This window comes from Pteropus vampyrus, unplaced genomic scaffold (genome assembly GCF_000151845.1).
Source record: "Pteropus vampyrus isolate Shadow unplaced genomic scaffold, Pvam_2.0 Scaffold579, whole genome shotgun sequence".
In the NCBI taxonomy this organism is placed as follows: domain Eukaryota; kingdom Metazoa; phylum Chordata; class Mammalia; order Chiroptera; family Pteropodidae; genus Pteropus; species Pteropus vampyrus.
In genome coordinates this window covers 92,598-106,091 of record NW_011889360.1, presented here as the reverse complement: position 1 = coordinate 106,091, position 13,494 = coordinate 92,598, and the positions used below count along the sequence as shown (strand labels likewise).

General features: G+C 32.9%; 1 protein-coding gene across 1 annotated transcript; it reads left to right on the top strand.

The window, feature by feature from the left end:
* The first annotated feature begins 7,552 nt into the window (after window positions 1-7,552).
* On the top strand, window positions 7,553-8,500 carry LOC105308460 (olfactory receptor 5D13-like). The gene has a single exon (XM_011384431.1). It carries the CDS (start codon window positions 7,553-7,555, stop codon window positions 8,498-8,500), a length of 948 nt encoding a protein of 315 aa, XP_011382733.1.
* The last annotated feature ends 4,994 nt before the right edge of the window (window positions 8,501-13,494 follow it).

Below are 13,494 nucleotides of genomic sequence, written 5' to 3'. Positions count from 1 at the left end.
TATTTCTGGGATAAAATATAAAACTAGAAATCTGAGCTATTTCTCTTTGAAAGTACTGGTAAGGGTTGTTCAATAGCAAATCAAGACATTAATCTGTGGTAACCTTGCAATTTATAGTCCAAGATCCATTCACTATAATATTTAGTAAGATAACTAAAATTATAAATAATATTAGGGATGAAATCTCAGACTACTTAAACTTAATTTTTGATTCAGAAATTGTAATATAAAAGTTTCTGTGTTATTATACATGATCGAGTGATTGCCCAGGTCAACTTTCAGTTCAGTCGAAATCATGTGAATTGTGGGTTTTTGAGATGATCTGAAGAGTTTTAGTTTACAATGTAGTAATTTTATAATTTATTTGTAGATTATTTTGGATATTCAACATGCATATTACACAATATTTAATTAATTATTTTCTGATTTTGTTCTTTCCAATGTTATACTTTTTAATTGTTCTGTTAGTTTTGGTTAAGTAACTAAGAACTTCAGTGTAAATTTGAAGAAAGAATTAAAGTGGGCATTCCTGATTTCCTGATCTCACAAGGAATGCATTGCATATTTTATATTTAAAGTGTTGTTTTGCTATAGGGTTTTGTAGGTTCCTTGTTTCCCAAGATTAGCAAATTAATCTTTATTTGTAGTTTTTATGTTCTTTTTTAGTAGTGTTAAATTTCATCAAGGTATTTTTTTTCATTTTTATGCTCCTTTAGATTTTAATATGACAACTTACATTTTTGAATTTTTTAATATTGAACCAATTTTTTTCTGAGAAAACTAATTTAAATGTTATAAAGTAGAATTTCGTATTAGTTTATTAGTTTGATGCATCCATATTTATTTAGAATTTTAAATTCTAAATTCATAAGTGATTATTCTGTAATTTTCTTTTATTGTACTCTCCTTGTTAGTTTTTGCCATCAAAGTTATACTAGCCTCTCAAAACAAAATGGTAAGAGTGTCTTCTTATTCAATTCAGGGAGAAACAGCATAGTTTTTCATTGCAGAGAAAAGTTTTCAGTTATGAATTCACTTTATGTAATAGTGGCAAGAAAATTATGATCTCAATTTCTTGAGTCAGTTTTATTGTTTTATTGTTCTTAAAGTTTCTCTACTATCACTAAGTTTTCAAAGTTGTTGCACAATTATTTTCATATTAGTTTCTTTCTAAAGTTGGTGGGACCTATAGTTATAACTTTTCAATGCTGATATTAGTTATTTTTTCTTTCTTCTTTTTCCTCATTTAGATGTGTATGAGTTTAATCACTTTTATTGCTTTTTAAAGAAAAACAGACTTTGGATTTGTTAATCCTCTCTATTTTATGTTTGCTATTTATTAATTTCCTCTGTTTTCTTGTTTCATTTTTTTCCCTATTTCGGATGGTTTCTTATTGAAAATATGTGTGACTATCTGTCTGATGGTGTTTTTTTCCTAGTGTACATTAAAGAAAATTTTTAAATTAGATTTATTGGGATGATATTGGTTAATAAAATTATATGGGCTTTCCATGCTATCATTTATCATTGATCAAGAGCTATTCCTGAAGGTGTTAACTGCCTAGCACTTTTAAGATGGCCTAGGCATGGACTGAGAGCAAAAACCCTTGTTTTATCCTGGTGTTAGAAGTGCCCTCAGTCCATGCCTAGGCCATCTTAAAAATGTCAGACAGTTAACACCTCCAGGAAAAGCTCTCAACCAACAATGTATGGTAGTAGGTACATAACTATCCTAACCTCCTCCTTCCTTGGACAAATCTGAATTAGGTTCTACACAGTTATCCAGTGGGACTAAGTCTCAGTTTTGTGCAAAAATAAACTGTTCATTGTCCTGTTGTCTCTCTTACTGACTTAGCTACTGGTGCTACCTAGCATCATCTTTCACATTAACTACTTGCATCCACATCCTTGTCTCAGGTCTGCTACTGAGGAAGCCAAACTTGGAAGAGTGGAAAACATCTTTGGAACATATATTAGAGATGCATAATAACTATTAAATAGAAAGAGCTCTTATTAACTGTAAAGTACCAAAAATCCAATTAATATTAATAAACAATCTAAAAAACAAAAAATTAGGTTATTTTTATATATAGTTATATTTTTTATATACTTATATCACCAAAATAGAACGTCCCAGAAAAATTGAGCATGAATCACACACAGTAATTACAATTTGAGACCATTTATATAAGAGACTATGTGTACTTCAATATGTATGAGCATATAAATGCATTTTTATTTCTTAATCATTAAAAACAAACAAACAAACAAACAAACAGGTGACAATGGCTACCTTAGGTGGAAAAAACTGATGGGTTAGGGTAAGAACCAAGTGGGAGCCTTTTTTAAACCTCTTTTTGGAATCATATCAGGTAAATGTATTATCTAATAAAAGACCATTACATTTAATTTATCATAAATGGCTTTAATACAGAAATTAATGATTAAAAATTTTGGCGTGGCCTCCAAATTTTGTGATTACCTAGATATCTCTCTCTTTCTTTCTTTGTATGTTGACTTGTAGACACATATATTTATGTATTTGTATTTTGTGTTCTTATATATTTAAATACTTGTATGTACCATAGATTACATATATATTATTTTATAAATACCAGTATACTACTTAAATTAAAGACTACGTTGGACCTGTGAAAAATAAACTGATATATGGATATCCATCCCTACTCTTTTATTCCATAATTTTGGAAGACTTACTATTGCTTTCTTTGAATCACTGCTTTTGCTTTAATAATTATTTTATCCATTTCTAGCAATGTTAATATTTTAGACTCCTAGCTTGTTTTATAAAGTTAGAAAATTTCAATCTATTTTCAGGCTTTGTTTATAGTTAGTCTTTCTTGCTTATAACTTGCTTCGACTTCTAAAAAGTTTTTATTGCACTAAGTTGTGTAGCGAGTTATAGGGAGTTACAAATACTACCTGGAATTGATGGTATGAGAAATGGTTCCTAATTAGCAATGTGGGCTTGGGATACTTTTAATAACTTCGAGTGTTAAAATGTGAAAACCACAATCACATTTTCTGACAAAGTAGACATTAGAATCTCGTGCTAATTCTGTTACTAATTCAAGAAACAAGTGAGATAAAATGTACAGAGCTACTTTGTAAATTACAATTATAATTTGCATGCATAAAAGGCTACCATTATGTAAGGTATTGCTTTTCTTTAATCCAGTTCACAAATATTCTTTGAACATGTAGCTTGACATCAAGTTAGACAATAGCTAAATGAAATATGGGAGTGGGGCTTTGAGAGTGTGGTAGGGAGATACACAAGGCTAACAATCAAATCAAAGAACATCCTTAAGATAATTACTGTGACTGAAGTGTGTCCTCAGGCTGCTGTGGTTTTGTAGTTTCACTTTACGTGGAGAGGATAGTATTTGAATCCTGACTCCTCCGCCAATGTGTGGCCTGGGAATTAGATTTTTTATGTCTTCTTCTTTGTAAAACATATACATTATTAGGAAATATTAAATAAGTTTACATGCACTCAATGAGTTCTTATTTAGTTCATAATTAATAATTAATAATTCAAAAATGTTAATACTACCTCCAACCCTGTCCCTGTCCTCCCAACCCCCAACATACTCACAACCACAGATACTAAAAAAAAAAAACAAAGTCTGGTAAATGGGGGAGCAAAATGTTTCAAAGGTGAAGGCCAAAGTGGATATCGAGAGGCTACTTTTTCTACATTTACATTAATTCTGGCAGAAGTGTTGATGCCTTGGGATAAAGCAGAGATGGTTGTGGTGGTGGATATTCAATTAAATGAGACTGTTAAGGTGAATGCTGACATTTTAAGAATAAATTTTAAATTTAATGATTTCTGATTTACAAAGTAAGTTGCAAAGATATTTCAGAGAGGTTCCATACACATCTCATTCAATTATCCACATTTTAAATGTCCTACACACTTACCATCGTAATTTGCTAAGAGTTTCTGAACAGCAAGGGAAATAATAAATAGAATAAAAAGGAAAACTACAGAATGGAAAAAAATATTTGCAAACTATATATCTGAAAAAGGGTTAATCTCCAAAGCATATATAAGGAACTCATAGAACTCAATAGCAAAAAATAAAAACTAATAACCCAATTAAAAGTTGACTAAGGATTGATTTAGCATTTCTTTCAGGAAGATATAAAAATGACTCATAAGTATATAAAAAAAAATGCTCAGTGCCACTCATCATCAGGGAAATGCAAATCAAAACCACAATGAGATATTACCTCATGCCGCTCAGGATGGCGGTTATCAAAAAATGAAAACAAAAACAAAACAAAACAAAAAACAAAAGACAAGTGTTGGGGAGGATATGGAGAAGATAGAACCCTTGTATGCTATTGGTAGAAATGCAAAATTGTGCAGCTGCTGTGGAAAACAGTATGATGGCTCTTCGCAGAATTAAAAATTGAACTACTATATGACTCAGTAATTCTGCTTCTGGATATTTATCCAAAAGAATTTAAATAAAGATCTCAAAGAGATATTAGCATTCCTATGTTCATTGCAGAACTATCCGCAATAGTCAAGATGGGCAGATAAATAAGTAAAGAAAATGTGGTATCTACATACAATGGAATACAATTTAGCCTGAAATAAGAAAGAAGTTCTGCAATATGTGACCACATGGGTGAACTTTGATGACTTTATGCTAAGTGAAAGAAGCCAGCCACAGCAACACAAATACTGCATGATTCCACTTATCTCTGATATTTAAAATAATCTAATTCATAGAATCAAAGTGTGGAATGATAGTTTCCCGGGCTTGGGGAGAGGAAAATGGGGAGTTTCGAATCAATGGGCATAGAGTTTCAGTGATGCAAGTTGAATAAATGCTAGAGATCTGCTGTATAGTTGTATCTGTAATCAACAACATTGTCTTGTACTCTTAAAAATCTCATATGAGTGTAGACCTCATGTTAAGCGTTCTTACTACAATACAAATACGACAAAAAATCATTAGTAAATTATGATCACTGAAATCCAAACTTTATTTAGATTTTATCAGTTTTTTTTTTTTCCCATTAATTCTCTCTTTCTTTTCTGGGACCCAATCCAGAGTACCATATTGCATTTATTTGTCACACTTCCCTGGTTTTCTCTAGTCTGTGACAATTTTTCACTATTTTCTTGACTTTGGCAATCCTAAGGAGTACTGCCGAGGAATCTTATAAAATACTTCCAAATATGGTTTTGTGTGATGATTTTCTCAATTAAGATGGGATTATAGATTTTGGGGGAAAGAATATCACAGAGTCAAAGCTTTTTTCATCACATCCTATCAAGGAGTAAATAACATCTACACTATATCACTGAAGATGGTCACCTTCATCATTTGCTTAAGTATTGGCCAAGTTACTCCACTGTAAACTTGAATGTGGAATTTGAAATGCAGTAGGGTTAATAACAGCTGTTTATGGATTGTTCTATCTAGTTTCTTATTCGAAACTCTATAGTTCTTGTTTTCTTCAATGAATATGTGTTATTTCAATAATTCAGTATCTAAGAGCAATTTATGGAATAGATGCAGGTGATATAATTATCCCTAATGATTTAGAAGAAAATGCATCTGTTACAATGACACAAGGGACAGTGTTTCAAATAATTGAAGGCTTGCAGTTTACTGAGTAATACTCCAATTAAAATTCTCTATAGTCTACATCCTCATAGTCATGGAGGCAAATATAAGGCCTTGAGTTTGATAGAGCATAGACTGTGGATTCAGCTTTCAGTTTTTTTCTTCATGTTCTCTGAGATTTCTTATGTCCTAGAAATAAAATGCCATTTTACTGACATACTCATAAAAATATATTACCACTTCCATACAAAAGGTTAAGCCTATTGTTACCTTAAAGAATGTTTGATGACTGAGAAGAAAAATGCCTGAGTTTCATTAATCATAAAAAGAAATTCTCAGTAAATTATTCAAGAGCATCTGGTTTCAGGTCAGTTCATTTCTCTTTTGATATTTTTCAACTAAGGTAGAAAACATGGAGCTTCAGCTCATATAGACTATTCCAAAGATTATAGATGACCCTTTTTTTATGGTGAGAGACATTTTTATTTTCACTAACAGGACACGAAGTATTTTTGAGAATTCAGTATTTTTAAATACAGAAACTGGAAGCAGTGACCAATGGGGAACGTTGCAGAAAATTTATGAGATATTTGTTGATTTTTGAAGTCTCATGGCCCTATTTTCAATTTGAGTATAAACCACATCCAAACTCAATTTTCACCGAAATCATTTTCAATTTTAAACCTTTTTCTAAGTATTTTTTTATTGATCTAATAAGTGTGCTAATAATCCAGAGAGTAGTAGCAATTTCCATAATATGCCAGAGTTTTGCTAATCTGTTCAAATATAGAAGGGGACTCATTTACTAAAATAGCATAAACATTAACACACTTTTTCAATGTATTTGCCAAACCTCTCTTTCTATTGGAAAGAATGTGATGATAACAAATGCTTTACAACTGGGGTTGCTTATAGTGTATGTAAAGGTAGGCACTCATGAAGCTGAGTCCGGAGCCTGCTACATGTTTGCCCCATCTTAAGAGAGATCTTCTTATTGGTTAAGAAAATCTGTAATTTTCATTGTATAATAGAACATATTTTGTATGAAACTATAGTTAGTAAATATAAGACATTTGTTTCTCAAAAAATTATATATATATTATATTATATATTTAATTATATATTTAAAATTTTGTTATATATATATCAGAATGCAAAACCTAAAAATACATTAATAAATAATAAAATTCAATTAACTTGAATAAAAAATAATAACTTAAACAAAATGTTGATTAAAAGACCCACAAAATTAACCCAGGAGGCAGTGTACCATTAGTGGAGGTTTAGATAGAGGCTACGTGATCATTTCATGGATAAGATTCTTAGTGACTTTTCAAGCATTAGGTGGAAGGCATAGACTAAATACATTTTATGATTTATTCCAAATCATAAATTTAATTAATATTTACTTCTATATTTTACCTAGAAATGGTTGAAAATGCAAAACCAAATAATATTAAGATTTATGTGGCATCATGTGCAATGCCAAGCAGTCTCCTTGATCCTTAGTGTAATTCTTAGGACCATAACAAGGTACTCTGTGCTTCTGTTGTGCTTCTCTTGCTTCAGTTTTTCACAGTTTTTTTTGTACCATAAATTTATATTTCAGTTCTATATTAACAACATGAACAAGAGCTGAATTTTAATCAATATGATTACTACATATTTTCTAAACCAGTGGTTTTCTCCATTTAGCGTGCATCAAAGTCACCTGGAGGGCTGGTTAAATCCCAAATTGTGGACCTCACCCCAGAGTTTTTGATTCAGGAAGTTGGTGATGGAGCTAGAGAATTTGTATTCCTAACAAATTCTCAGGTGCTCCTGCTATTCTACATCAACTTCACAGGGACACATAGCTTCTTTCTTCTTTCTGTTTCTCCTTTCTAATCAATTCTACTTTTCAGGAATAATTTTTGGCTCTTTATTTGACAGGAATCATAATGTTATCTGAAGGAAATCAAAGTATCACACACACGTTTATTCTCCTGGGTTTTTCAGAATATCCAGAACTCCAGATTCCACTCTTCTTGGTTTTCTTGTCTGTTTACATAATTACTGCAGTGGGAAATTTAGGCATGATAATAATCATCAAGATCAATCCCAAACTCCACACGATCATGTACTTTTTCCTTAGTCACTTGTCTTTTGTAGATTTCTGTTATGCCACCGTCGTTACACCTAAACTTTTGGAGAACTTGATTGTGGAAGACAGAACCATCTCTTTCTCTGGTTGCATTATGCAATTTTGTTTTGCTTGCATATTTGGAATAACAGAAACTTTCATGTTAGCAGCAATGGCCTATGATCGTTTTGTGGCAGTTTGTAACCCTTTGCTATATACCACTACTATATCTCAGAAGCTTTGTGTTCTGCTGGTGGCTGGGTCTTACTCATGGGGTATAGTGTGTTCCTTGACACTCACATATTTTCTTCTTGGATTATCCTACGGTGAGCCTGGCATTATAAATAATTTTATCTGTGACCACTCTGTACTTGTTTCAATCTCCTGCTCGGACCCCTACATCAGCCAGCTGCTGTGTTTTATTATTGCCATATTCAATGAGGTGAGTAGCCTGTTGATTATTCTGACATCCTATATACTCATTTTTATCACTGTTATGAGGATGCCTTCTGCAAGTGGGCGTTGGAAAACCTTCTCTACTTGTGCCTCCCATCTGTCAGCCGTCTCCATCTTCCATGGAACCATCCTTTTCCTTTACTGTACCCCTAATTCTGAAACTTCTTGGCTCATAGTTAAAGTGGCTTGTGTGTTCTACACAGTGGTGATTCCCATGCTGAACCCCTTGATCTACAGTCTTAGGAACAAAGATGTGAAAGACACATTTAGAAAATTTGTTGTCATAAAATTTCTTTGTCAGTCAATATAATATTGTTAGAGTCATTATTTTATTTCCCAAAGTAATTGATTTACTATGATACAGATTGTCCAACTCTTGTAGTACAATTGTGATTCAAATCATTTAATAAATAAGCTATTAGTTAACACATCTATGGCAGCACAACATTTTATGATTATTGATTTTTGTATATATTAGGGTTTAGTGAAATAACTAAACCATATGTAAAACAAAATTTTTAAAAAAATTGCAGAAGATATTTTGCAATATTGGTCAATTATTTTTAAATGCATTATCTCATAGTGTAATTTTATATGTGTGTTTCCAGAGTAAAATTAATTCCCAGTTAGTCAAATACATGCAGATTTAGGACGGTTCCTTAGACCTTAGAATTGCAATCAAGAAGCTCACACTCCAGACACGGCTTTGATAAATGCTTTAGCTTACTGTATCTTGTACAATAACTAACCTTTTGCTATTTTTGTGCTGAATGGCAGCAGTTGACTTTTATTCATTAAAATTATAGCCTGTTGACTAACAAATAAAATTAAATAAAGTATTGTTCTCCTTTCTCTAAATTTATATCTTATTTAATTTAAAAAGTTTGAATAATCAAGGTAGTAGGATATTAGTGCAAGAGTCTCAAAATGGATTCAAACATATGGTCATTTAAGTTTCAATAAACATGTCATTATAATTTAGTGAAAAAAAAAGGAGAATTTTCAACAAACAATACTGAGATAATTGGATATCCATAGGAATAAATGAGACTTAGCTTTTACTTCACACCATAGACAACCATTAACTTGAATTAATTGAAATGGATCATAGATCTAAGCATACAAATTAAAACTACAAAAAATTTTAGCACAAAACAGGAAAATCTTCTAATATTTGGAGTGGGAATTTAGATACAACACAAAAAGAATGGACCACCAAAAATTGATGAAAAGAACTACATCAACATCAAAAACTTATGGTATAAGTTTCTTAATGATGAAAAACATCATTAAGAAAATGAAGATATAAGTCACAGACAGTGAGTAAATATTTTCAATATGTATGTTTGGCAAAAGATTAGTATGTAAAGCATATAAATAACTCTTTATATTCAAAACAATAAGACGATCTAATAAAAGAATGGTGAAATATTTGAGCAGACACTTGACCAGATACATAAATCATATAAACACGTGAAAAGATACCAGACATCATTACTCATCAATAAAATTCTTATTAAAACTACAATGTGATGCCACTGCACACCTATTAGAATTGCTAAGCATTAATAAGATTTAAATACAAAATATTGGTGAAAATGTGGAGCAAGCACTCTCATACAACTCATAATTTCTTTCTTAAGTATTCATCCATGAGAAATGAAATCAAATCTTTTAACTTAGGAGAAAATGTTCTCTGTGATATATACAATAATATAGAGGAGAGACAAGAGTAGAGAGAATGGTAAGTGGGATATTTTTGTCCTTTTATGAACTTTTGGATTATGTTTCTTTAAAAAGTGGTTTTCTTAAAAGAGGTGGATTTTCTTTCATGAAAGGCTATTGGTATAGACCTATCAATGGTAAACAGAAAGATGATAGAAAAGATATGAAAACATTGTGTTACTTTAACATAGGGAAATTGACATACATATTATACACATGTAGATATATAATTACATATAACATTATATATGTATATGTACTTGTTAATGTCTAAATCTTCAGCATTGCGCCTTTGATGATCTTCTCATAATATCTACATTACCAAGCCTTTGAGAATTACACTGCTGATGTATAATTGTCCTGTCATGTAATTGTCCTGGCTTTTAAACAGAGGAACTTGGAAAAGTGATTTGTAATAAAAGTACAGGAAGGACTGTTGGAATAAAGCGGGGAGAAGAGTTCTTCTAGAGATTAGTGAAGAAGCCATTAACATCACTGAGCTGGAGGGAAAAGTTTTCTTAAGGCTCAGCCATCCTATAATTCAAAACCCAACCTGTGTGGCTGGGGTTTTAATTGAGAACTGACAGGTATGTGTCTCCCTCAGATCTGAAAGGCTAATATAAATGATTGAGTTCCATCCTTCTGAAATGAGTTTAGCTCTTTCAACTGCAGCTTAATAACCAGACAAATATGAAGGGGAGATGGTCAAGATTTGTGGAAGTTCTCAATACTCTAGTAAAATGTTTCCTTCTAAGCACCATAACATTTGGGGCATTTTGATCTGCCTTTGTGGTTCAGATATCTAGCTCCCAGCATGCCATTCCAGAACTCAGCAAATGCTTTGTGGGGAAAATTGGTTGTGAATTTGGGGTTTCCTTAATTTTCAATTTATTATTAAATTCTTGTGTGCCTGCAAAGCACTGCTGGATTCCTTGTTTTCCCAATAGTGTCTCTTTGCAAGGGCCAAACTGGAAACTCAATTTGCATCTCAAATCAGAAAACTCGTGCAGTGAAACAGCTGGTGGCTGTCAGCTGATGAAGAAAGGTCTCTCTCCTTTCTGAAATTTTAATTCTGTAGTCCTAATTGCTTCCATGGATGTCTTTTAAAATATCATTTCACAATTTATCTTTTTAAAAAAGTTATCGCAGGGGAAATGTCAGTTTGTAGTGATCTTCTGTATCTTACCTGAAGCAAAAGACCATGACTGACTCTCCGATGAAAAAGGAAGGTAGAAGTCAATGAATGACGTCGTTAAATTAGAGAAGAAAATAAGTGTAGAACTATGATCTTATACCTAAGAAATATTCTTTGAAAATATAGGTGGAGCAAAGTGTTTTCAAGGTTAAAAAGCTAAAGGAATGTCTTTAGTGGACTTCCAGTAAAAGAGATAATAAGAGAAATTTTCAAACAGAAGGAAACCAGATGAAGACTGCAGACTATGGAAAACTCAACCAAATAGCCCATAAGCAGGTGAAAGGTTTTACTTAGGGTTATGCCAACTCTACAGCCCTCTGTCATGATATAGTTTGAAAAAACCTCTACCACCTGAACATGTCACAGATCACACACCAGTCCATAACATTGATAGCATCATACTCACCATACAAAATAAACAGGAAGTGCCTAGTATGCTGAAGGCCTTAGTTAGACACAGAGGAACAAAGAGATTCAGGGACCTGCCATTTCAATGATGTGTTTAGGGGGTGAAGTAATCAGAAGCATTCCAGGGTGTCCTCTCCAAAATCAAAGCCAAATTATTGCATTTTGTATCCCCTACTGGAAGTGAGGAGGCATAGCTCTTAGAAGACTTCTTTTAAGGTTTTAAAGGCAACACATTCCACAGCTAGGGATTCTGCTCTGAGCCTTATAACAGATGTGATAGACAGTCCTTAAGGAAACTGATTACCACTTCCTGGTGTGTATATTTCTGTGTCATCACCTCCCATTGTGTGCAGCAAAGCCCTGTGACTTGCTTCTAGCTCATACAATGTGACAAAGCTAATAGAATGCCATTCCCTTGGTTATGTTATGTTACGTAGGAAGGTGAAAAATTCTGCATGTCCAAAATTCTGCAAGGTCCAAACTCTGTTAATTTTGAGTTATTTAGTGAGATTTTAACCTGGGTGACTTTGATTCAATCAGTGGAAGCCTTGTTAAGAGGGACTGGACCCTCCATGACATTAGAAAGAATCTTTATTGCTGGCTTTGAAGAAGACACCATGTTGTGAGAGGGCCTCTGGAGAGAGCCATGTGACAAGGAACTGTGAATGGCTTCTAGGATCTGAGAGTAGTTGCTGTTCGATAGCCAGCAAAAGAATGGGTATCTAGGTCGTATATCTGCAAGGAGATAAAGTCTACCAACAACTCGAGGAGCCTAGATGGGGAGTTTTTCCCCAGTTGAGCTGCTTGAGAGCACAGATTTGCTGACACCTGAATTGCAGCCTGATGACACCCTGGTAAGTCCAGAAAGCCCAACTAAGTGGTGCCCAGACTGCTGCCCTACAGAAACTATGATATAAAAATGTGTATTAGTTTAAGCCATTGAGTAGGTGGTATATTTGTTATAAAGCATAGAAAACTCATATACCAGGTGACACACAAGGTTGCTAGCTTTGAGTGACTGGTGCAGGAATTTGGTCCAGAGTTAGTCCAGGGTGCAGAGGTGTCAACAGTGGGAAGCAGATGCAGGGTGGAACTCTAGCCAATCTCAATGGGAGAATAACAATGCAGATTCCTAGGATTCTAGAGCAAGGCCATGTCATCTACAATAAATAATTTTATGCCATGTGATAAATAGCCTCTGTTGTGTTAGGGCTTCCTGGTAGAGATTCTAGCGAGGGATAGTTAGGTTGTCAGGGGCCCAGAGAAAGCATAAGTGGATCTAATGGGGTGCTATTTGGGTGTAGTGAAATCTATGGATTGGATAGCACTGAGTAGTTTTAGAGAGTGAAAAAACTTCCAAAATACATTTGTCATTTTTAAGAAGGTATAGACACAAAGAGATAATATTATTCAATTGCATTAATATAAATTTGGAAGAGTAGATTGCCCGTATTTGGAAGAAAACACAAATTAGTTTTAATGAAGTGAATCAATATCTCCAAGGACAAAAATAATTATGTAATGCTAAATGAAAAAGCCAGAATCCAAGTTATATTGTTTATACATCTCAAGACACAGAAATAATACACACACTCATAATACACAGATAAAGACAGAAAAATCATACAACAAATGTCAACAGTATTTATCTCTAAATGGTTACATTTAAGCTGATTTATCTTTCCTTTTGCTGCTTACTAGTCACCATGTTTTCTGAGTCAATTTGTTTATTTTCCATAGTTACATTTTAAAAATAAATTTATATAGTAAGTTTGATGAAGCATTGTCTCCAGCGATTTAGAAGAAATTGCATTCTAGTTAAAAGACACATAAGAGAGCATTCAATCTAATTTTTGAGTTTGTGATGTGAAAAAAAAAAATTCAGTTAAGATTCTCTAGGGTCTAAATCCCTGAGGTCATGGAGGCATATAAATAAGCCCAACTTTTTGCTCCTAGTGGTCAGATTTAGCTCCCAA